At 31.6% G+C, this 27,271-nt stretch overlaps 1 protein-coding gene across 1 annotated transcript in view; it reads left to right on the top strand.

Moving 5' to 3' along the window:
- The window catches only part of ASZ1 (ankyrin repeat, SAM and basic leucine zipper domain containing 1), a 39,554-nt gene extending 20,134 nt beyond the window's left edge, over window positions 1–19,420 (top strand). The window contains exons 7-13 of the mRNA XM_045564088.1: window positions 869–993; window positions 1,760–1,835; window positions 2,844–2,900; window positions 3,869–3,978; window positions 14,664–14,769; window positions 15,584–15,697; window positions 18,900–19,420. Of these exons, the coding sequence (XP_045420044.1) occupies window positions 869–993; window positions 1,760–1,835; window positions 2,844–2,900; window positions 3,869–3,978; window positions 14,664–14,769; window positions 15,584–15,697; window positions 18,900–19,070 (759 nt within the window). The 3' untranslated portion in view covers window positions 19,071–19,420. The remainder of the gene's footprint in view (window positions 1–868; window positions 994–1,759; window positions 1,836–2,843; window positions 2,901–3,868; window positions 3,979–14,663; window positions 14,770–15,583; window positions 15,698–18,899) is intronic.
- Window positions 19,421–27,271: the final 7,851 nt, after the last annotated feature.

Genomic DNA, 27,271 nt, shown 5'->3' on the forward strand with positions numbered 1-27,271 from the left:
GCCACTTTTACTGCATGTAAAGTAACTTCCTCTAATTTTTTAAGCAATCTGATAAACATACTTATCATTTTCCAAATATTATTTTAATATTTCCAAAATTATTCTAGAGTGAATGCTAATCACTAAAGCCCTGTAAAACTTCAAAAACAAATTTACCGTTCTTTCTAAGCTTTGAAAATTTATAGCATTATTAAATTTAGAATAGATGTCACTAAATTTGACATGAGACGTTTATGAACATCAAAAGTTATTTTGAGTTGTAAATCATTTCTTCAGATAAGATTTGATCTTGTATTTTAGCTGATTATGTGACATTGACTTGACTTTGTTAGATTTGAAAACTAAGGATTTTCCAGACTCTTTAAGATGTGCAGTTGAAATTTGTATACATTTAGTCATGCTTATTACTTCCTTTCCACTTAGCAATGTATGTAAAATACCTTAGTACTTAATCTGAGTCGTTTATCAAAATGGAATTTTTAGTTTTGTTTTATATCTTACCAAAAATATTATTATAATAATTACTGTCTTCCTTTAATTTTGACTATTTTGAATTAGATGTATTTCTTTTTGCTTTTCTGATTATTGTTTCAGGACAAGGAAGCATTTATTTGTTATCCCAATTACCCTGATTTGTTCATTACTCGTACACATGCATCAAAATATCACATGTATCCCCAAAATGTACAGCTATGATATATTAATTTTTTTAAAAGTTGTTCTCAGGGTAGTAAATTGTGAAAATACTGTCCCTCTCCCCTTGCTAAAATGTCCTTTCTAGATATAAAATAGTCATATGTTCAGTTTCTTTTAAGTGTGATAGTATATAATGTTAACTATATTTGAATGATTTATGAATTTTTTTCAGATCTTCAATTTTCTTTCTTTGACTTTAAATCCATTGGAAGGAAATCTTAAACAGCTAACTAAGGAAGAGACCATTTGTAAACTATTGACAACAGATTCTGATAAAGAAAAGGATCACATATTTAGGTAACATAACATGTTTTAGTTTAACAGAATACCTATAAATAAGTAAAAATAGTGCATTTTTTATTACTTGTAGCAAATATGGTGACTTATTTAAAATATGTCATATTTTAAACTGTTACAGGCATTTCAAAATGTCATTTAGAAATGTCTGGATTTTGAGTGTTCTTCAGAATTTTAGAAAATTTTTATTTATTTGTATGTACTAACACTAATGATAACTTTGACTTTACATGTAAACTTTAGGTAAAATATCAACAATAAAATTTATTTTTAAAAGGTTCTAAGATTATATTTATGTTAGTATTCAAACAGTACTGTACCTTAGTTTCTAATTCTTTTTAGCACATTTCTAATTTTACAAGCTAAAATTATTTATACATTTTTTCCCTGAACAGTGTTCAGTACATGCCAAAAACCATTCTCTACTTACCCCATTTAAGCTTGTTATTTAATTTTTACTTAATGCAATTAAAGAGATTTTTATGTACAGAGATTTCACTAGGAATACATATTGGCAAATAGTTTCATTCTTAGGAAAGATGAGCTACATTTTACCATCACTATTTTCTTTCTATATCTTCACTCAAGAAACCTTGCTCATTCCTTTGATATAGCATAGGACTGGTGTGAAATTGCAAATATATTCTACATGGATTCGTTCTTACTCAATTTTATTCTCATTCTGTCTCTGAAATATAAATATATGTTCATTGTTTGTGCATTTATAGTCTGTTCTGAAATTTAACATTGCTATAAATGTGTATAGTTCATATACAGCATTTGGCGATCTGGAAATATTCTTACATGGTCTTGGACTTGAACATATGACAGATTTATTAAAGGTATGATTTTATATAACCTCCAGTGAGTTATGTATAAATGTTTATTTGTTGACTAATATAACATTAACTATTAATTCATAAACATACCTATGAATGAGTGCCAATTCGCTTTTTTCTATAATTTGTAGAATATCCCATTTTAAACTTGCAATAAGCATTTCAAAAATTTCATTATTCTAGAAATTTACATAAATTAGAATCCGGCTAGATTAAACAGCTTTTACCCACTGCCTAATGCCTCTGTACACCTAAGCCCTTAGTTTGTTTTTTCAGTTGCTGATCTTCCTGCTAGAATATTAGAGGAAGTATGATTTTAAACCAAACACACCTGGTATCAGATTCTTGCTGTAATGTTTATTCACTGAAATATGTTAGTTAAATATCTCTTTTTTGTCCATACGGATAATAATACCTACTGTAGGGTTGTCATGCAGGTTAAATTAGATCATATGCCAAGCACTAAGTGCTTTAAGCATACATTACTGGATTTGAGTAGATGACAATTATTATCAGCTAAGTGGGGATACTGAAGCGATAAAGCATTATTTAAGACAGACACCCCTTAGGAGTATGCACATTCTGTTCAAATATTTCAGAGTTGGGTTTCATTGTACAATCCTGAAATTTCTATTAGGAGAAATTGTGAGTAAAAATACATGTTATTGGTGGTTTAATGTGATATAGTCAGACATATAAAATATTCATAAAACATTTCTGTCAGATTTTATAGAACTTCTTTTCTTTTTATGTATACAAATATGAATGGTAATTATTTTCTTTGAATCTGGAAAACTAGCTATGTTTGTACTTTTTTAGGTGAATATAGGTATTATGATACTCACTACTATCTACTCAATAGTATAGTTCTGTATGTACATATGCTATTCCCTTTAGAAAGTTGGAAGTTGTTAGGAGTGGAGCATATAACTGACTAACTTATGTACACTTGTCTACGTCCCCTTCTATTTTATTTATGTGGAAAGGTAGCATTTTTTCCCTTTTCTACAGGAAAAGGATATAACTTTAAGACACCTTTTGACCATGAGGAAAGATGAATTTACAAAGGTTAGTATCAAGTTCAAAAACTCCAGATATAATCTTTGATGTTTTCTAAATTGTGGATAGTTTTATTTTCTATTTTTAAAATCCTAGGGCTACAGACTGTGATTAATCTTTTGTTAACTTCTTGACTATCTAGGACTGTGGATAGCCATATCTAAAATCTTGTGTTACAGTATTAAATTACTTTAAGAACATTTAAAGACTTAAAGTTGTGGGTTTTTTCTTCAGATTGTCATGACATCTCAACTAAAACTGGTGCTTTATTTCCAAATGTGAAATAGATTTGTAAAACAAGCTACTTAGAAATATAGGTATGAACATGTGTCTTCCAAATACTGCCTTTTGCTTGGTTCTCAAAACCATTAAGACCTATTATTTTGCCATCTAGTATTAAGTAACCAATAGCTGTGGCAAGTATTAGAGATACTTCGATTTCGATAAATAGGATACTTAAAAAGCAATGATCTTGATGCACAAACACAAGTTTCAGTTGGAAACATGAAATGTTTAGTATCACTAAAAATCGAAATATGCATACTACTTAACTAAATCTAAAATAGAAAATTTAGTTTAATACTAAAGGTAGAATACAGACAAAAAGAGGGCTTAATTCTCACTTATTGCTGATAATATTTGAAATAGTATCTTGAAGGATAATTGTTTTATTGTGTTTTTTGAAAGATTATAATTAAAATCTAGTCATTTGTTTTGAGAATCTATCACAATTGTTATATGCTACAAAAAAATTGACTATAGTCCCCATGTATCTAAATATTTTAATGATGTAACTAACCTTGTCAATCACAGTTACAAGCAAACCATATATTCTTTAGTATATTTGTTGTTTTTCCAATATGTATCTATTTTTTCAAGATGTGAAGTCATCAAGTAGAAAACATCTTTAGCAATTTTGAATATTAAATTATTTTAGCATAACTACCTCACTGCACTTTAAAATTATTTCTACTTAGAATGGAATTACCAGTAAAGATCAGGAGAAAATTCTGTCTGCTCTTAAAGAACTAGAGGTAGAAGAAATAAAATTTGGAGAGTTACCAGAAGTGGCAAAGTTGGAAATCAGGTAATAACTTACTGGTTTACATTAATATTGTCTAGAACCAAGTAGGCTTTTTTAGTTTAATTTGTTAATGTCTGAGTCATTTTACTTGATACCATCATTTTTCCAGAGAAATGGATTTTGGAATATACTGAGTTCTAAAATGCGATGCCCTTTATAAAGTCAATTTCTATAAAGTCATTTTACCAAGAAGCAAAGCAATACATCTTCTTGTTAACTCACATAGAAACATTTTTGTTTTATTTTTTCATTGCACCTTGCTAGATTGAATTATATAAGAGATCCCATGCTTTTCATAGTATACATACTTTTACTCTCTAAATCATGTAAATTAAAAATTCAAAGTAGTAATATTTTTGCTTGGGACAATAAGAAAGCATTTCTCATGAAGCTCAGCTCTATTTTTAGCCTAACAGAATGAGAAATTATGTTATCAATATATAAAGTTAACATCTAGTATTATAAACTTGTCAAACACTGATTATTAATAACCTAAAATCTATTTTGAAAATAATATTTGATTTTATTAATCTATTATAGAGCTGTACATGATTTTTTTAACTTTTTATTTTGAAATAATTATAGATATATATACTATTTCAAAGCAATATACAGGGTGGTCCCATGCACCCTTCACCTAGGTTCAGTGTTAATATCCTGCATAACTATCAAAACCAGAAGGTTGACATTGGTCTAATCCACTGAGCTTATTAATTTTTCACCAGTTATACATGTACTCACTTGTGTGTATGTATATATAACTTTGTGCAATTTTATCACATGTGTAGCTTCATGTAACCACAACCACTATCAATGTACTTAACATACCTTTACTGCAAGACTCCCTCATACTACTGCATTATAGCCACATCCATCCCTCTCTCCATCCCAACCCCTACCAACCAATTTGTTCTCCATCTTCATAATGATGTTATTTCATAAATGTTGTATAAATAGAATCATAAAGTATGTATCCTTTTGACATTCCCTGCTTTCAGTCAGCCTAATTTCCTTGAGGTTCATCAGAGTTGTATGTATCAATACAGTAGTTCATTCCTTTTAATTGCTGAGTAGTATTCCATGGTATGTATATACCATAGTTTGACCATTTACCCATTGAAAAACATTTGAGTAGATTTTAGTTTTTGGCTATTCCAAATAAAGTTGCTATGAACATTTATTTACAAGATTCTGCTAGAAAAGAAGTTTTCGTTTCTCTAGGATAAATTTCTAAGAGGACAATTGCTAGGCTATATGGTAGTTGCATATTTAGTATTTTTTAAAACTGCCCAACTGTTTTCCAGAATTGCAGCACAGTTTTATATTCCCACTAACAATCTGTGAGTGATCCAGTTTCTCTCTATCATCACCAGCATTTGGTGTTAGCACTATTTTTTTAAGCCATTCTGATAGGTATGTCATGATAGCTTATTATAATTTTATTTGCATTTGCCTAATGGCTAATGATGTTGAACAGTTTTTCAGGTCTTATTGGCCACCTGTATATCCTGTTTGTTGAAATGTCTAACAATGTCTTTTGCCCATTTTCTACTGGATTAATGTGGGCATTGTCTTCATTCAAGTCTTCTGTTGGATATGTGATTTGCAAATATTTTTTGCTTGTCCATAATTTTTCTTTTCATTTTCTTAGTGGGGTCTTTCACAGAGCAAAATTTCTTATTTTGATGAGGTCTAATTCCTCTTCTTTTATTATTTTTCAAAATTGTCTTGGCTATTTTAGGTCCTTTTTCTTTTCATATACATTTTAGATAAAGATAAGATTTTTTTATAGTAATTCCATTAATCTTATTGATTAATTCAGACAGAATTAACATCTTAACTGTATTAATTCTACTAATCCGTAAGCTCAGATATCTCTAAAATTTTAGGTTTTCTTTGTTTTATTTCATCAGTATTCTGTAATTTTAATTACACAGATCTTATACATATTTTGTTAAATTTATACCTAAGTATTTTATTTTCTTTGGAGCAATTATCAGTGGTATTGATTTTTTAATTTTTGTTTTATGTACAGTTGATTTTTGTGTCTTGATCATGTATCCTTCAACCTTACTGAGCTCACTTACTAGTTCTAGGAGCTTTTTTTGTAGATTCTTTGAGATTTTTCTACATAGACTAATGTGTATGTCTTTTATTTGGGTTTTTTTGTTTGTTTGTTGCCTCATTCAGTGGGCAGAACTTCCAGTACTATGTTGGATAATAGTAGTGGATAGTGGACATTCTTGCCTTGTTCCCAACATTAAAGGGAAACCATTCAGCTTTTTACTATTAACTATGGTGTTAGCTATAAGGTTTTTGTAGATTCTCTTTATCAGATTGAGGAAATTCTGCTGTATTCTTATTTTTATGAGAGTTTTATCATGATGGTTGTTGAATTTTGTCAAATGTGTTTCCTATGCCAATTGATATGATCATATGACTTTTTTTATTTAGCCTGTTGATATGGTAGATTATATTGTTTGATTTTTAACTACTGAACCAGCCTTGCATACCTGGGATTAATCTCATATGGTTGTGTTTTACTATTCTTTTTATGTATTGTTGGATTTGACTTGCCAGTATTTTGCTAAGGATTTTTGTATCTAAGTTCGTGAGAGATATTACACCATAGGTTGGTTTTTTTTACTTTGTCTAATTTTGGTATTAGGGAAATGCTGGCCTCACAAAATGAGTTGAGAAGTGTTCTCTTCTCTTTTATTTTCTGGAAGATATTGTGTAGAGTTGATGTTGATTATTCTTTAAACATTTTGTAGATTTTCTTCAGTGAAACCATTGGAGATTTTCAGGGAGGAACTCTTAAAATACAAATTCAATTTCTTTAATGGTTATAACACTGTTCAAGTTTTCTCTCTTTTATGTTGGCTGAATTTTGGTAGTTTGTGGTTTTAAGGATTTGGTTCATTTTTTCTAAGTAGTCAAATTTGCAAGCATAAAGTTGTTTCTAGTATTTCCTATTATCCTTTTGATGGCTTTGGGATCTGTTGTAATATCCCATTTCATTCCTGATATTAGTGATTTTGGGCTCCTCTCTTTATCTCTGTTAGTCTTGCTAGAGGTTTATCAATTTTCTTTCCAAAGAACCTGCCCTGTTTTTGTTTTAGTAACTTTTCTCTATTATTTTTGTTTTTAATTTCATTGATTGCTGCTGTTATCCTATTGTTTCCCTCCTACTTGGTTTGAATTTGTTTTGATCTTCTTCCTCTAGCTTCTTGGGGTAGAAGTATAGATTATTTGCAACATTTTTTCTTATATAAGCATTTAGTATTTCATATCTCCCATTCAGCACTGCTTTAGTTGCATTTCACAATTTTTTTTTTTTTTTTTTTTTTTGAGACAGGGTCTTACTCTGTCACCCAGGCTAGAATGCAGTGGTGCAATCACAGCTCACTGCAGCTCAAATTCTGGGGCTCAAGCAGCTCTCCTGCCTCAGCCTCTAGAGTAGCTGGGACTACAGGCCTGCACCACCAATGCCTGGCTAATTTTTCTATTTTTTGTAGACATGGGGTCTCTCTATGTTGCTTAGGCTGGTCTTGAACTCCTGGCCTCAAGTGATCCTCCTGTCTCAGCCTCCCAAAGTGCTAGGATTACAGGCATGAGCCACAGTGCCTGGTCTCATTCCACAAATTTTGATATGTTATGTGGTCGTTTTCATTCACTTCAGTGTATATTTTATTTTCTTTGAGACTTCCTTTTTGACATATGGATTATCTAAATAATAGATAATATATGGTGTTTAATTTCCACATGTTTGGAGATTTTCCTGTTGTCTCTCTCTTATTCATTTCTACTTTGATTCCATTTTGGTCAGAGAAAATATTCTGTGTGATTTCAAGGGCTCAGTAACTATATGTGACTGGTGGCTAAATGGAGACCTAGAGAATCAAGATTGATTTTAAAGGTTTTGACAGGTTGAAGCAAATCCCCCCAAACTTAATAGGATTAAATTTAATAAGGATAAATGGAAAGTCTAAGATTAACTAAATTACTATAGGATGGATGAGACCTAACTTAATACACCTGAAGAATCACTAAGGCTTTTAGTTGATTATGGATATTAACTCAGTTTAGGTTAGAAGTGTCACACGACTGGCCATGAAAAGCTAGCACTCTTAGACTGCATTAGTAGAAATATAATGTACAGAAAATGAATAAGGTAATAGTTTCATTGTACATAATACTTACAGCTAAAGGGTTTTTTGTTAATGGAAGGAATTTAAACATTGAATAAAATAGAAAACCTGTAAGGCCTCTTCTGCTTTTTAGATTATATGATTGTTCAGTAATTTTCAGAAATATTTTTATATAGAGACATTCCCCATAGTAAAAATACCTAGATTTTAGCATCCTAAATAACTCATAATTGTTTTCTTTCCACCAACTGGGTTAATTTGTACTTCCGTCACTTAGCAACACCACCTGATAACCAACCTATGACTTTTTTTTTTTTTTTACACTGGTTTTTTTCCCCCTTTGGAGATTTGTACACCAAATATGTTTTCCCTCACCCTTTGCCTCTCATAGCACCTAGTCAGTTTAATTACATCTTACCCTCATTTGCTTATATAAGTTTCTCTTAACTCCTCTGTCTGTTCTGTTCTTTTCTTTTCCTCACTGGAGAAAGAGTTTCACTCTGTTGCCCAGGCTGGAGTACAGTGGCCTCATCATAGCTCACTGCAACCTTGAATTCCTGGGCTCAGGTGATCCTCCTGCCTCAGCTTCCTGAGTAGCTGGAACTACAGGTGTGCGCCACCACACCTGGCTAATTTTTCTATTTTTTGTAGAGAAGGTCTTGCTCTTGCTCAGGCTGGTCTCAAACTGGCCTCAAGCAATCCTCCTACCTTGGCCTCCCAGAGTGCTAGGATTACAGGCATGAGCCACTGCATCCAGCCCTGTGTGTTTCTTTCAATGTTTAGGAAACTCTCTTCCCCTCCTCCCTTTGGTTTCATATGGGTCAAAAAGTAACCATTATCACAGGGACTAAAAATAGGAATAATACCTATACAGAGGACAAATAAAATTTTTTGCCTGTAGAGCTATTAAAAGTACATGCAAGTTCTCTGTAAGAAATCCTCACAAATATTTTTCTACTTCACGATTCCTCTAATTTTACTTTTAATACCAGCTTAGTATTATTTTCTAATTTTTCTTTTTTTTTTAGCTGATTTAAGAGTATGGCAATAATTTTGTTTTTCCACTGACAATATAGGTACTCTTTTTTAATTTTAACATAATTGCAGTTTGATTTTTTCCCCAGAAATAATGTTATAAATGAGGATTATGTATCTAAGGTAAAAGTACCATGCATGTTAGTGGAGACTTGGTTTCTATATAATGTGCTTTTAAAACACATTGGGGATTGATGATAACCATGATTTGTACTAGTGGTTCCCATACTTGGCTAAGTTATCAAGATGACCCAAGGAGTTTGGCGTATGTATTAGTCATGTCATCCATTGCCTGGGACATAACTATATAGACAAATTTTATTGAGTAAATGGATAAATGAGTCAATGAGTTACAACATCCTACAAAATATAATCCTTACATTACAAGTGCAACAGTATCATCATTATCATAGCCTATCAAAAACTAACATTCCAACTATGATAAACATTAAACACACAAACAATAGATTTCCACACCATTTAAGAATTTAGAAAAGTCTTTCAGTGGATAATTTAGATGATCCTGATTTCTTGAAAACTTTATTGCCCAGTTTAAATTAGACATTTCCCATAGTAAAATTCCCTATTCATCTTATTTCTCCATTTTCATAATATATTGCCTTATAATAGGAAAATTGTATTCAAAATAATGCGTCATCACTGTTTCAAAATAACATTATAGCTCTTAAATATTTAAATGCATTGTGAAGGATTTTGGTTGTGAGGACTTAAAATCAGCAAACCTTTTTGGATATATTTGTTTATTTTCTTTCATTTTTTTCATTGTTTCTATGAAGGAATATTCTAAGTTCTGCATGACTGACTTGCAAATTAAATTTTTTAATATAACTTACTTGAATGGTGGCAGAGTTGCCTGTATGAATTTACTTTGTGAGATTTAACAGACTTAAAGAATGTGCAGAATCCTGAATGGGTCACTTATTAAACCTGCTGAATTTTTTAAAAAATAAAACTGGCAGACATATATTCCAGGAATTTGACCTCGTTATTAAATCACAGACTTTGTTTACATGTGTTATGGAAAAGGTTTTACTTCCCATTTGTTCAAAGTCATTCTTTAAAGAAGAAATTAGTCATTAAGTCATAAGAAAACTAACAGCAGGAAAACTTGAACTGATTGATTATAATCTCCTTGTGATGTGACTTCAACAATTTAGCTACTGATTTATTTTAAGATGCTTTTCTTCTATGTGTCAGAATTTTCTAAAATAATATGTTAGAAGAATGCATATGCACACTGCATGTACTTTTTTCTGTCTTAGTATGTTTGCAGAATTAAAGAATGCAATTTAAAAATGTTAATAACTGTCTAATTACTACTTTGAGATATTTTGAACAGAAATAATAAATCTTCATCCATGTCTTGAAATTTTCAGAGATTTCTGTCCAGGCCTTTTCTTTGAGCTTTCAGCTACCTAACATTCACTTGAATGTGTCAAAAGCATCTCAGAATTATGTCCATCAAGAAAAATGTTCCTCCTCTAAAAAGAAAAATCTATATACATATAAAATTTTACATAAAAATATATTGTTCACACCTGTTATTTATAAACGTTCTAAAATTGGAAACCCTAAATATTTAACATCAGGGAAATGATTGCATTGCATTGCATCAATATAATTATTTTTTACATCATTAAAATTATTTTGAAACTTAATATCATAGGAAAATACTCAAGTATAAAAGGCACAATATAAAATGGCATGTGAAGCATAATGTCAGTTATATTAATATATATCCATAGGAAAAATACTGGAAGAAAATGTATATTGTAAGAAAATATTCTGGCAGAAAATAGTACCAGTCCTTATCTTTGTGTGATAGGATTGTTGATGATTTTAATTTTTTTCAGATATTCTACAATGAGCACATAATACCCTTATTTATAATACCTTTATTTAAAGTATAAATTTATCTTAATACTTAAATTTTTAAAAATACAGTCTGTTGTAGTTTGCTTAACTTTGTTATGCTCTAGTAACAAATAACTTCTAAATCTCAGCCACTTATAACAACCAAGTTTATTTCTTGATCACCTATATAATGGGTCAGCTACAGTGACTCTGCTTGTTATTCTGAGAGTAGGCTGGAGGAATAGTCCCAATTCAGGACATACTGTTCTCATGACAAAGGGAAAAGAGAGATGGCAGGATCAGTCAATGACCCTTTAAGCTTCTGTTCAAAAGTTACACAGTCATTTCCAATCATATTTTATTTGCCAAAGCAAGTCACATGATCAGGTCTCATGTCCTTGGGGCATGAAGTATAATCCTTTGATAGGGAGGGCCTAATAGTATTTAGCTCAGTAGAAAAGACATGATAATTTGATTAAATAATAGTCTACCATACCTATGTCATAGCTGCTTATTTTGAGTTCTTTAAATAAGTATAAAGTTATCAGGGCTGACATGTAAAGTTGTGTAGGTTGTTCACTGTACAGGTCTAGTGGGGAGGCACCATTCACAGTGTATGATGTGAATGATACACTATAAAGCTGTCGTGTACGACTTGCCCATCCATGTTCAGTGGCCCTGGAAATCATATGACACAAGAAAGATGTATGTTTTCCTTTCATTTATTAAGACTGTAATTTTGCTAGTAATATAATCTGCTTATTTGAGCTTATGTTTATATTCCACTTAAATATTTGTAAATCACCTATCTAGAATTACATGCTTACTATCAGTTAATATTTTGAATGACAATTTCAATGGATCTTAATTTTCTTGAGCTCATAAAATTAAAAATACATATATTTGGCATTAATGAATTACTCATTGAGTGGTTATTCTTTTTACTGATAGTAAGTAAAATTTGAATATTTAAAGAGCAATAAAATCTAAGTTATAAGTGTAGCTTATATAAATAGTATATGGAAACAAAAATTAATACAAGTACTCACTGCTGCTGCTTTGGGAGAAATATGTCTTATACTCTGAGTTCTTTTTTTTCTGAGTAAAATTCATAAATAGAATAAAGAATTATATATTAAAATGCTTTTAAAAATACCATTTTTATTGCTAAATAGAACAAGAATTTACCTAAATTTTTTTATTTTCAGTTTCTTTTTGAAAGCAACTATCAGGTACTTTTTGCTGTCAGTGACTTGATTATCATGTATTGTGTTTATAAAGTTTATATTTTATAAAGCTCTTTAAAAACTTAATTTTTCAACCTAATAGCTAAGAGAAAAGACTTGTCTTAAATGAAAATACTATATATGTGCTAGTAATGTATCTTAGAGAAAAGTTTGCTATTAGTTTTATTGGAGGCTGACCTTGCTTACTTCTTATAACCTTTCCTTCTAGAAGTAGTATGAAAGAAACTTTGTATAGTGTGTAGTCAAAACTTCTCTATATAAGAATTTCTGTTTGGACTCCAAAGTACCTTTTGGTCCCATAGAAGTAGTTTTCAGTGCAATTTTATTTTAGTAGATATTGTTAAAGGATTCTCCAGAAAGGTCAACTCCCGATATTAATGATCTACTTATTTTTTGTCATTCTGCTAGAATGTATTATATTGTATTCCTGCATTTATTATCCATTCAAATTTTATTTTTTCATTTTCTCTGAATTGCCTGTTCATATCCTTAGCCAGCTTTTCTATTGGTTAAGTTCCTATGTAGCTTCTGCTGTACATTGGCTTCTGTCACAGAAACTAATCTAGACACCAGTGTCTCCTCATTGCCAAAATCAGCATACTTATCTTACTTATTTAATGTGTTTGATCTTTTCCTTTTTGAATCCATTCCCTTCATTGCCATTGATAACAACCCTTAACTCCTGATTTTCTTCTACTTCTCAGGATACTTTTCCTTTAATGGCTTTTTTGTTCCACGCCTGTCAACTCTCCTGTCTTCACAGTGTGTCCTGTGGTCTTCGTGACCATAGTTTTGATCTCTATTTCTAACAAAATCATAGACATTTCTAATACTACTATGGTTTGTGCTTATGTTCACAATTAAAGGAAAGACTGAATTTTGGTTAGAGATAAGTGAAATAAAAATGTAATTTTTTCCCAGCAAGATTCATTGACTCTCTGCATTATATCTAGCCTCATGAGTCTTTGAAGCCCAGGATAAATACCCCTGCAAGACCTACATTTTCTACTGCTCACTGATTGTTGCCACCTGCATGTCTCATCCAGATTGCAGTCATCGTAATTAAGTTTGCTTGAACGCCAGCTGGGTGCTAGACACAGTGCTAGGTACTTTATGTCCATCTCCTTCAGTCCTCCTGATAGTCCTGTTGTCTCCATTCTAGGGATACATAAACATTTGGCTCAAGATTAGGCTTGCCCAAGATCATAAAGCTAATAAATGTGGAAGCTGATTCCAAACTGAGGTTGGCTCTTTACTCAAGAGTCTGTGCTTTTAATTATTATGCCATAATGTTTTCTCTGTATGTCACTGCTTTCCGCACCATCCGCCTGCAAATTCAATTCCCAGCCTAGTGCCGCCACCTTCCACTGAAACCAGAAACATCTGAGAATCATTCTTTTCTTTCATGTGCAATCCATCACCATGTTTTTCAATTTCTCCTCCTAAAGGTTTCTTAAACCACCACTCTTCATCCTTCCCCCAGTGAGACTGTTACTGCCAGATCCTTAGTTTAAGCTTTTCTTCATCATCTCATGGATGAATTTTTCCATTAGTCTCCTAATTATTCTCTCTACTTAACATTTTTGTGTTCCATTAACCCACACCACTTCTTAAATAATGTTCTAATTTTTTATATTCTGATTTTCTACTTTTTTGTTCAAAATCCTGTAGTAACTATATTATTAAAAAGATAAAATCCAATTCGTTAGTATGTTATAAAAGTTCCTTTAATAAATGGTTATATCCAACCTTTTCTCACTATGTTCCATAATTTGTACTTTAGTTATACCTTAGTGACCTCCTATCCTTGTACTTTTGCACTTGCTATTCTCTTTATCCAGAATCTCTTCTCTTCCTTGCCCACTTGTCAAATTTATTCTTCAGCTGCAGGCTCAGTTCACATATTATCTCTGTGAAGCACTTCTAATTATCTCTGTGAAGCATTTCTAATTCTCTATTTCCACCATATTCTCTCTGAATTTTATATGTCTCCACTATAAATGATGGTTAACAACATCTATCTTGCGGGGGTTGTTGCGAAAAATTAAAAGAAATAATAAATGTAAAATAGTGCAGTGTCTTCACATAGTAGGTACTCAAATATTGTTTTTTCAGTCTTCTTTCTTCATGTATCCCTATGAATACAATGCTATAATTATATGTCTGCATCTCATCCTGAACTTTAAGATCCTCAAGACTGGGGACTTGTTTTTTCTTTGATATTCAATGCCTGTTTCAGTACCTAATACTTAATAGCTATTACATAAATATTTTTTAAAGAATCTAATTAATTTATGACTAGATTTTAAGTAACTAGCCCAGGAAAATGAAGTAAATTGCTCTAATTAGTGATTCCTGTTTATTTGTTTCTTTTCTTTAGTGGTGATGAATTCCTCAACTTTCTTCTGAAATTAAACAAACAGTGTGGCCATTTAATAACTGCTGTACAGAATATCATTACTGAGTTACCTGTAAATTCTCACAAGGTATTCTACAAAAGTTATTAAGTAAAGTATGAATGCTAAGGAACATTCCAGATTAGTTCATGATAATTCAATAAACAGTACTGATCTGGTAAAATTATATCATTTGTTCTGTAAAATCACATAAGATCTAAAGAAGTCAGTTTGTTTAATATTACTCATTTATATACCAATTAATTGAAAAATTTAGCATTCTTTCCCTCAAGAAAAAGAGAATAACACCAAAAATTATAAACTAATCCATGTATTGAATTTACCATTTGTTCTTAAAGGGGATTTAATTGTTTAAAATATAAAGTGACAGGAGACCCAAGTGAAAGTTGAAACAAAACAGTGTGTTGAGTGTTATTAAAAAATTATATGAGTATAAAATTTTTTAATGAAGGAAATTTTAAAAAGAGAAAGGGTAAGTGACCTATAAAAGCAACTTAATTGTGTAGTTTTTTGTGATTTGGTTTTAGCTATTTGTAGTGAACATTTTTACATGCACTTGTTTTCTAGCGATTTTTATGTAACACTAATATGGGAATAATGTTATTTTAAAAACTTCATGAATTTATTTGTTCACCATAAATATTATTGCTAATATTAATCTCCATATAAAAAGTTGAATGTACGTATTTAGGAAATGCAGTCAGCAAGCTGATTCAATTATTGTATAAATTGCTTATTTCTTGGTGTCAGGATATATCCTGAACAAAAAATCCTTTTCACTTATATAATTTAGTGTTTAAGAATGTTGTATAATTTTTGTCTGTATAAAGTTGTGAAAAGTTGTTTCCATTCTTTAAAATGTAGCTTTTAAAAATATTAACAGATAGTACTGGAATGGGCTTCTCCCCGGAATTTTACTTCAGTTTGTGAAGAACTCGTCAGTAATGTTGAAGATTTGAGTGAAGAGGTCCACAAACTAAAAGACTTAATTCAGAAGGTATATATTTAATATTAAATAAGGGGAAAAAACTAAGGGAAATGATTTACAGCAAAACATGGTAGACAATATAGCAATTCTGATAAGAGCAACAAATAGAACATTTAGACAAGTGGGAAAAGGATGGTTTCCAAAAGAAGAAATAAGGAAACATACTTTTTTGGTCATTAAAGAAGTGCCTACTAAAAGAATATGTCATTTTCATCTTTTCAGTTAGCAGGGAAAAGTGTACTACTCTACCCGTTTCTAATTAGAGTTTACCAAACTTATATTCTCATGTGAGACTATTGCCACAACCCCTTTCAAGAACAGTTTGGCAAGATGTGCCAAGGACCATAAAAATATTTGTATCTTTTGATAATAGTGTATTACAAAATTATATGTACCATAAGTGTCCTATACTAGGAGAATAATTTAATAAATTATGGTATACCTATGTTAATATGCGGCCAGTTGAAAAAAATAATCAAACTCAGATATCGGCTTGTTAAAGATAGGAAGTTATGTATGTGTGTTATAACTTACATGTAAATGTACATATGAAATAATACCAAAATCAAATATTTATTAGCTCTGTTAATGAGATAAGGTTGTAGGTTAAATATTCCTTCTGTTGTCCAGACTCTATAATATCTTTTATAACTTAACTGTTTTTTAAAGAGTATGGGCTTTTTTGGTTCTGCTTTTATACACCTGTAGAAGTATATATCTGGATTTAAGGATAGGTAGATTTTCCCCTTTTAGAAAATTGGCTATAACAAAATGTGAGGAATAAAGAAAAACATTCAGTTGAGAAAAAACTTACTTCTGAGTTCTTCATGTCTGTTTAATAAATAAATTTGATGTTTATTAAGCTTTGTGAAATACCTGATTTGAAAGTGAGATTATACTGTAAATTTTATAGCTTCAACCCTTAATTCATTTAATATTTTCATTAATATTTTATCAAGCAAGTTCTTTTCCTGAAAATAAATTTTAAATACATTTTCCAGGTTGTTAGTCTAGCTATTAACATATGTTCAATCAAAAGAGTCTTAAAGTGAGAAATAAGTTGTGAAGCAAATCCCACAAAATAATAGCTGGGAAAACAAATTTTAAATGGGTAAATGGGCAATATGTTTCAGAAAAATTTGTGGAAAATAACTCCTTTCCAAAGAAAGAGGCATCTTAGAAATTGTATTATCTCTGACAATTATTGGTTCAACAAACATGAGTGCCTACCTGTAAGGCACCTGTGCTACACAATCTAATTAGAGCCTGAACTTGCTGACAACCCAAAAATTATAGCACCATTCATCTTCACTACCTCCATCTCCTTTAGAAGAATTGAAAAGCAAAATCAATTTTACTTAACATGGTGTATTTCATGGGGATCCATGAGAAATTTTGAAGGATTTGTGTAAAGATAACTTCCTGTAAAGCATCAACCTTTAATGTTTAGCGTAGGAAATTTCCTAAGACATATTTGCCGCAACGCTGTTTACTAATTTCGTTTCTACAAAACAAACTAAAAACATGGAGGTGGAGATGGGGGAATGTGGAGAATTGAGATAAAATTAGAACCAGATTTTTTTTTTAAATGAATAAAAATAAGAAACTTTGTTATAGGGACTGATTGACTCTAAAGCATAAACAATCCAATCAGGTACTATAATATTTTTTTTAATTATACCTACCTATAAAGAGAATTTTCATCTTTAATCTTAAGCTAAATAGAAGGCCTTTTTTCTGTGATCTTCTCTACCTAGAATTTATGTTTCTGTATAAGGACTAGCCTTGAAAACACATTTATCGGTCTATAATAATGGCAGATACAGTTCTTTGAGCCGGAAAGTTTTCATTTTGGAGCAAGCTAGTGGATTGGTTTTTTCCAGATAAGTCTTACACAAGTAGTAACCATCATGAGATTTGATTTACAGAATTATGAAGGCTTCCACGTTTGGGAATATGCTATCATGCCTGTTACGCTTATATTATTTCAGAGTTTACCAATAATAACTGAAGGGGATTTTTTTAAAGAAACATATGTGTTATCACAGATAAGTGTATGGAGGTAACAGAGAGAGGGTGGGAGAGGTCAAGGCTAGACTTTAACACCACATCACTCTCTTTCAAACCAACACCCTGACAGGCTCCTGTCAGAAAGGGTCATTCTAAGAGTAATTGGTTAATAAAAGGAGTGACTGTCTCAGGATTCAGTAAATGGAGCATCAGTGTCAAAAAGGAATCTGTTGCTGAATGAAGCCATTTGGAAGTTAGACCAAGAATACAGTTTTAATGATATTGGCATTGAAGTCCGTTTTCCTGGTATAAATTTAAAATTAATTTTGTCAGGCTTTTTTAATTAAATATTTACACTGTAGAATTTAGAAGTGATTATTCCTGCTAATGTTGAAAGTGTATCACCATTCCAGCACAGGATGTTTCTAGTAAATATCACTCTATAAATGTGCCTGATTCTTTTTATCTCTCAAGGATCTTGGGTTTCTGCTTATTCTCGCTCCCGCTCCACCCCAGCAACCATCTCTTTCTTCTCTTTTCTCTCTCCCTCCCCGCAACCCTTTCTCTCTCTCTCTCTCATACACACACTGGGGAGGAGGAAAGGAGAGCTTCTTTAGCAAGAAATTTCTATCTATGGGAATTTAAAAACTGACTGGGTCATGTACTTTCATTGCTGAGAAGTGCTAAAAGAACCACTTCAGTTTTTGTTGACATTTGTTACTACAATTATATTTAAATTAAATGGCAAACTTCTAGCATTAGCATCTGATGCTAAATATTTGCTAAATTCCATCTGTTGTAGGTTTGCTGTAAGAGTTCACTTTTTTGTGAGACATGAATTGATATTTTAATACAGAAGGAAGTAAATATCAATTGTCATTCTTTATAAGTAAAATAGAAACTCTAATATTAAAGGAACTTTGTCCCATGACATAAAAACACCATTTTAAAATGTGGTAATCTATGAAAGCATTTATTTTTAATGTAAAACTAATAATTTACAATAATGGGATTCTGGTGAAAGACAGACTGTCTTTTAAGTCATATATGTTCATTTTAAATCTTCCTTGGGGCTTTTGAGTTGTCGACACCTAAATCAAGTGAGTTAACAAGAATATTATTGTAGTTTTTAAAATCAAAGATGTTTTTATTTTCAGTGTATTGTACATTAACTCTTTTTTCCCCCTATACTAAATATTAGTTGCAAAATGAACGGGAAAATGATCCAACTCATATACCATTAATGGAAGAAGTATCTACATGGAATAGTAGAATTTTGAAGAGGACAGCTATTGCAGTATGCGGATTTGGGTTTCTTCTTTTCATCTGCAAGCTAACTGTCCAGAGAAGATACCCTAATATTTGTTTTTAAGTTATGTATGTATATCTCATTCAAACTACCCAGCAGCATTGATCGCTTTTAACCATTTGTGGCCCAATATAACTTCTCATTCTTTGCCAGTGTTCCATAAGAAAAATTATGACAACATAAAGCAGAGATTTTTTTCTTTAGAAAGTAGTTCTGTCAGTTTGAATTAGAAATACAATTTATATTTTTATGTTAATTTCTATCAAGCAGTAAATTATAAGTAATTCTTTAGTTTGAACATATGGCTCCAAATCACATTCAAAATAAAAGTTTCATATACTATTCTTCAACATTTAAGAGTGTGTTCATTTGTCATAGTGCATCTTACAGAATTTGTGAAGTGTTCATAAACTAACGGCTTTCTTTTACTCATTTTCTCCTTGTATTAAACTGCATGATAAAGAATTTTTATTAGATTTTTAAAGTTGTATTTGTAAGGAAATTATTAATTTTCAAAGTATTCCAGAGAGTGCAAAGGATGAAGGTAAAATGTAAAAGTTTTTAATTATAGATTAACTACTCAGGAAAATTATTTTAAATGTAAAGTAAAAGATCAAAATTAAGGAATACTGTAGAAGGTACAAAGTACACTAGAATTTTTTTTCTAAAGTACTTTTGGGAACATATGAGATATACTATGTTGAGCATTCTTAGGATGTTATGAAGGTGAATAGCATTTGGTGTATAATTTCTCATATCTAAAGAAGTAATATAATATTTTTTCCTAAAATCAGTGATATTCATATTTTAAAAGTGAAGTTAGGCCCAATTTAGCAGAGAAAATAGTATTTAAATCTTGCTTGACTTAGTGCCATACTTACATAGATGCAGTTTATCTGCAGTTGTTTGAGAAGAAAGCATCAAGTAAAGGGAAAGAATTGTGGCAAGGAAGAACAGTATAAGAAAACTATAATTGGTAGCAGTTTCTGTTCTTGCTCATACCAAAACAGCAAGACTTGAATCATCGTTCTTTTTCTGAGAATATACTCAGCCATGTATCATTGGAAAATAATCACACCATGAATTGCTGTCTGACATTTTAACCTAAGTGTTATTTAGCTTTTTTTTTCCTGATATCCCTCAGTTAAATGAGTTCAAGACTTAGCACTAAACTGTAATGTGAGTAGGGGAATAGGTACTTCTTTAAAAAAAAAAAAACCCACTAGGCTTAGAGGCAAAATAAGTACTTTTAACATAGATTGTGTTTCATTCCCAGCACAGTACTTGGGCAAATAGAAGGTATTTAATAAATGTGAGTTCTAGTTTCCTTTAAGGAAAAAAAAAAAAGCACTCTAAGAAAATGACAGCCAATACTACCAGACTGTGTACCTATGTGGTCTTTTCACCTCAATTCATCTTAATGATAATGATGTTTTTTCTATTGGCTGGATGGGTCACTATTTTTTCCCTCTAGGAAAACCAAACCATCTCTAAAATATTAGGACAAACTATGAATTTACAAGATACTTGTTTTCCAAAGGGAGTTGTGACAGAATTCCTTAAAATAATGATTTGCCTCAGTGTGTTTCAAATATGATTAGCTATTCAAGTGGGGAAAATACTGTAAAGTCTATTGCAGCTGCATATTCTGAATACATTTTTTATTCTCTTGACAAATACAGTATGCATTTTAGATTGCAGACAGAGTAAGTAGGGCAGCATTTGTTGTGCTTAGGGAAATTATTTCTTTGGGTAAAGTATCAATAGAATGAATAAGATTTCTCCTATGATTTAAAATTGGTTATTTTATCTAGAAGGGACCTTCCTACTCTGTGATTATTTGACCTGATGTTACTATGGGGGAGGAGTAGTTACTGCTTCTGGACTATTCTTTCTTTTATAACAGACAACTCAGTACAAATAAGTCCCTTAGAGACTTCCCTGAACCACAGATACAAACGTTGTCAACCAAGTTTTAATTCTATGCATTTGGAAGTAGTAAACCTTTTTTTAATTAATTGGTATTTAGTTTATAGTTACTCTGAATCAGAAAAATGTTCCTGTATCTTTGGGACCAACTTTGGAAGCCAAACAATTCATTATAAGCACCTGTTGGGATGCAAGAATTTCTCAGAGAGAAGCATACCTTTGTCCCATATTGTCGCTATTCTTAAGTGGAGTGCTTAGCACTGTTTGACAATACTAATATTAATACATTTCCCTGGAACATACACTAACCTTTTCACTGGATAACTATTTTATACTGCTCTTTACTCAAACTCCGGAGACCTCCTCCCCATCTCACTTTTAAATGATGGCCTTGTTGCTGCTTATTGCCCAGGGAAATAGAATCGTTAAAAAAGACCTTCCAAACTGGGTTTCCTCTAGTTAAGAGGTCAGCAAACATTTTTATAAAAGGCCATATAATAAATATTTTAGACTTTGCAGGCCATATGGTCTCTGTTATAATTTCTTAACACTGCTGTTGTTGTAGCACAAAAGCAGCTATAGGTAGTACATAAATGAATAGATGTGAAAAGCACGTGATTGCCTGGATTTGGTCTACCAAGGTATAGTTTACCAACTCTAGTCTAATGTTACATAGATACAACTGGGTTACTTTTTATTTTTATATACTCTCTTTTAATCCTAATAGTTTATCCAGGGATTTATTGATTGTGTTAGTATTTTCAAAGAATCAGCTTTTGAATTTATTGGTCAACTACATTTTTAAATGTTTGTTTCATTAATTCCCACTTTTATTATTTCCTATCTTAATTCTAAGTACTATGGTTTCATTACCATTCATTTAAAAATATTTTATGTATATTTTCTCTATTATTACAATAGGTATGTGTTGACAATCATTTTGTAACTCATTTTCTAAAAAAATGATTTTGAAAAAATTCAGAGATCTCAAACTCACATTTCTGCAACTTTCTATTTTAAAAATGTGGAAGTGATATTGTTCAAAACTAAACTGTACTTTTACAGATTCTACTGTATTTATATATAAGGTACTTTATATATAAAGAACTGTGTGTGTATATATGTATATACACACACATATATATACCTTGGCTGTTATTAGTGTATAGAAATGCTATCAGTAGATTTGTGTACATTAATTTTGTAGCCTGACTCTACTGAATTTATTTATCAATTCTAGGAGTCTTTTGAAGGAGTCTTTAGGATTTTCTAGACATAAGATCATATCATCAGCAAACAGATAGTTTGACCTCTTTTCTGATTTGGATACTCTTTATTTCTTTCTCTTGCCTAATTGCTCCAGCTAGGACTTCCAGTACTATGTTGAATAGAAGTTGTAGAAATGAGCATCCTTATCTTCTTCCAGTTCTTATGGGGAATGCTTTCAGTGTTTCCGCATTCAGTATAATGTTGTCTATGGGTTTGTCATATATGGCTTTTAATATCAAAAAAGATCCTGAATAGCCAAAGTAATCCTAAGCAAAAAGAACAAATCCCGAGGCATCACATCACCCAACTTCAAATTATACAACAAGCCTATAGTAACCAAAACAGCATGGTACTGGTATAAAAGTAGACACATAGATCAATTGAACAGAATAGAGAACTCAGAAATAAAATCGTATACCTACTATCATCTGATCATCAACAAAGCAGACAAAAACATACACTGCAGAAAGGCTGCTTTATTCAAAAAATGGTGCTTGGAAAATTCAGTAGTTTGTGTCTTTCTAGGAGTTTTTCCATTTCATCTAAGTTGTCTAATTTGTCACCATACAGTTCATAGTATTCCCCTATGATTCTTTTTCCATAAGATTGATAGTAACATCCTCTTTCATTTCTTGTTTTAATAATTTGAGTCTTCTCTCTTTTTCTAGATCACTCTAGCTAACAATTTCTCTGTTATGTTATCTTTTCAAACAACAACTTTTGGTTATGTTGATTTCCTCTGTTGTTTTTATATTCAATTCCTTTTTTAAAGTTTATATTTCAATAGATTTAGGAGTACAGGTTTATTTTGTTACATGGATGAATTGTATAATAGTGATGTCTGGATTGTTAGTGTACCCATCACCTGAATAGTGTGCGTTGCACCCTATAGGTAGTTTTATTTCCTCCACTCCTGCCACCCTTTCCCATTATGAGTCTTCAGCAGATATCATATCACACTGTATGCCCCTGCATACCTGTAGCTTAGTTCCCACTTATAAGTGAGAACATAGGGTATTTCGTTTTCCATTCCTGCATCATTTCACTTAGGATAATGGCCTGTAGTTCCATCCAAGTTGCTGCAACCAGACATTGTTTTATCGTTTTTTATGGCTAAGTAGTATTCCATGGTGTGTGTGTGTGTGTGTGTGTGTGTTTATATATATATAAGATACGTGCACCTCTATGTTAATTGCAGCACAACTCACAATTGTACAGATATGGAATCTACCTAAGTGACCATCAACCTGTTTATATCTTTGAAATTCTGATGTGCCTCTTATAAGCAGTATATAGTTGGATGTTATTTTTTTAATTCAGTCTAATGATCTGCCTTTTCATTGAATTTTTAATCCAATCAAATTCAGTGTTATGAAATCATTGGAAAAGTTGGATTCACATGTCATTATACTTTTGTTTTCTGTATGTTTCATAGCTTTTTTTGTTCCTCTATTCCTCTTTTACTTTTACATAAAATGGATATTTTCTAGTGTAAATTTTAGTTCCTATAATGATTTTTTAAACCATATTTTTAGTTATTTTATTAGTGGTTCTTTTAGGGCTTACCATAAACATCTTAACTTATAAGAATCCACTTTAGATTTATAATAACTTAATTCTGGTGAGATATAGAAACATTACTCCTATAGCTCCACTCCATCTTCCCTCTTTTTGTACTGTTATGTATATTACATGTATATATGTTACAGACCCAATAATATAGTGTTACAATTATTATTTTATATAATATCATGTCTATTAAAGAAATTGAGAAAAGAAAGATGATCAAGTTTATATTTAGAGTTTGTTATATTTACATTCTTATTTACCATTTTTGGCTCTTTATTTGTTCCTGTGGGTTCAAGTTACCATCTGGTGTTATTTTCTTATTCCAATGTAACCCTGGTCCCACCCCCTCCTTTGTGCTATTATTTTTAAATATAATATATTTCTATCAGTCATAGGCCCAACAATACAATTGTATACATATTGCTTTATATAATAGCTTTTTAAATCATTAAAGAAGAAAGGAGAAGACATATGCATTCATAATGTCTTTTATAATTAATAAATACCTTTACCATTTTCTTTTTTTGTGTGGATTTAGATTCTCATTTGGGTTTACTTGCTTTCAAACTTAAGAATTTTCTTTAGTATTTCTTGTCAGGTGGGTCTGCTAGTAATGAATTCTCTGTTTTTGTTATTTGCATTCATTTTTTTAAAGCAAGTTTTGCTAGAAATAAGATTCTTGGTTGGCAGAGTTTTGGGGGTTTTTGCTAGCTTTTTGTATATGCAATCCCACTGCTTTTTATCCTCCATGTTGATCTCTGCATTTATCCTACTTGGAGATCATTGAGCTTCTTGGATGTGTTCATTAATGTTTTTCACCAAAAGTGGGATATTTTCAGCCATTATTTCTTTGAATGTTTTTTCTCTTCCTTTCCTCACCTTATGGTCATCCTGTTACATGAATATTGGTGCACCTAAAAGTGTCCCACATTTCTCTGAGACTGTGTTATTTTTTTTTTCATTCTGTTTTCTCTCTCTTTTTCAGATTACATCATCTTTATCCGTTTATCTTCAAGTTCACTGATTCTTTCTTCTACCAGTTCAAATCAACTGATGAGCCACTATTATGAATTTTTATTTTCAGTTATTGTACTTTTTAATTCCAGAACTTCCTTTTGGTTCTTTTTATTATTTCTATCTTCTTTTTGATATTCTCTATGATAAGATATTTTTTCATACCTTCCTTTACTTCATTAAACATGGCTTTCTTTAGTACTTTGAACATATTTACAGTCGCTTCAGGCTGGGCATGGTGTTCATGTCTGTAATCACAGCACTTTGAGAAGCCACAGCAATAAGATTCCTTGACCCCAGGAGTTCAGGACCAGCCTGGGCAACATAGCAAGACCTTATCTTTACAAATTTTTTTTTTTTTTTAAATTAGCCTGGTGTGGTGGCATGTGCCTGTAGTCCCTGCTACTTAGGAGGCTGAGGTGGGAGGATTTCTTGAGCCCAAGAGTTCAAAGTTTCAGTGAGTTATGATTACACCACTGCACTCCAGCCAGGGAAACAGAATGAGACCCTGTCTCAACAACAACAAAATATATAATGGCTTCATTGAAGTCTTTGCCTGTTAAATATGACATCTGGCCCCTCTCACAGTTAGTTTCTCTTGCCTGCCCATTTTCTTGTGCGTGGTTCACACTTTCCTGTTTCTTTGCATTTTTCTGAAAACTGCATATAACCTCCATATATTGATATATAATTTTGCCTGCCCGAAAGTAGGAAGGAATGTTAAGATGAGTATGACAGTCCCCTCAAGGGTAATTTAGAACAAAGAATGGTGGTCAGAGTTTAGTTTCTCTGACCCCCCTTATCTGCATTTTCCATCCAGTGGGAGGTTTCTGAAAAAACAACTCAAGAACATATGTTAAGATGCCATCTTTTAGTTTCTATAGGGAACCAAAATACCTTGGGACTCTGGCTCACCTGGAGGGCTATTGTTCTTATTAGGTCGCCCATGCACTTTTCAAGGCTAGTCAGGGTCTGGAACTTCCCCTGAAGGGGCTCAAGGTTTTCCCTTATTTCCATGCTGGCCACCCCAGCCCTTGCCAGCCCCTAAGAGGAGTCCCTGCTCCATATCAAAACTCTTTAATCAATATTTCTGGGGTATCTGCTTTGTGCTTAGTGTAGTGTTGGGTCCAGAATAGTGTGCAGGACTCTTTTTTTAAAAGCCAAAAACATTAGCTAAATGAATACCTTTTATATAAACTTGAGGGTAATACTACAGGATGCTAAAAATTTAGCTCTAGATTAATACTATAGAATGCTGAAAATTCTAAGAGTACCTCTTGTAAGAAAAAGGGAAAGACCACCTAGGTTTGACCAGGTTACCTTGGGGCTAGATAAATGATTTACAAAGTAAGGCTACACTCTCAATTTTGAAAGCTTTCCTGTGGAAGGTATTTCAACTAATATCTAATTTAAATGAATTATATTTATTAAATATGGGAAATGATATTTAAAAGTCTAAAAGGTATCTATCATTCATGAATTAATTCATCCACAGTTTCAAACAGAATAAAAAATTGATTTGTTTTTTTTTAAATGGGAAGTTTTTATAATGTTAACCTTTTTGTAATCTTTTAATACTATGATGAAAGTTAATCTTTAAGAGCACAGATAACCATGATGACTTCTGTTTTTCACTCCAAGTCATTCTGTCACTGCTTAATAAATAATCGTTTGTAGCTCTGAGGGGGTGGAAATAGGGTGGGGATTTTCTTTTTGGCAATATCCACTAGTGAGTAATACATTTATTTCAAGTGCCAATAAAAATGTTATACTGGACTTATTTGACACATTTGTTAGTTATTAGAGAAACTAATTCTAAACCATTTGAGCAATGCTATATTTCTTTACCTGTAAGTTCAGATGATCTTATTAATATTTTATACAAAATGAACAAGTTTTTCATACTGTATAACATTTTTGGAGGAAGAATAATAAAGACACTTTCAAGAATGGCACTGTCTCTGGACTTATTTCAGTAAAGAGTATTTCTCACGTTTTTCTTCTCAACTGACCTTTCTTAATTGTTTCTGTGAATTTTCTTCCTTTCCAGTATCTTCTAACACTTCAATCTTTTTTTTTTTCTTTTTGAAGTCCCTGTCTACTGCTGCATGCTTCCCCTTTCCTCTCAACCCTTAATCTTCTTACCTCTACACTGACAGTGAGATGGAACAGAGGGTATCCTAGGTTCTAGCCCTATTGTCATTAGCTTGTACTTTCTCTGAGTGTCGGTTCCTCATCTGTAAAACAGATGCTCACTCAGACTAAATGAACAGAGTAATGCTGTCTGCAGAAACGGATCCAATTTGGAATTCTTGAAATTAGAACAAAACCATTAGGGGCTTTATGTAAGAGAATCAATGCTTAGACAAATTGAACCCCTCATAAGTGGTTTTGCTGTTGATCTCACATTCAGAGATTTGATATTATGAGAGTTATTCTTAATATTTGGTTGTTGCCAGTATAATAGTTTGGGGAAGCTTACT

This window comes from Lemur catta, chromosome 11 (genome assembly GCF_020740605.2).
Source record: "Lemur catta isolate mLemCat1 chromosome 11, mLemCat1.pri, whole genome shotgun sequence".
NCBI lineage: Eukaryota > Metazoa > Chordata > Mammalia > Primates > Lemuridae > Lemur > Lemur catta.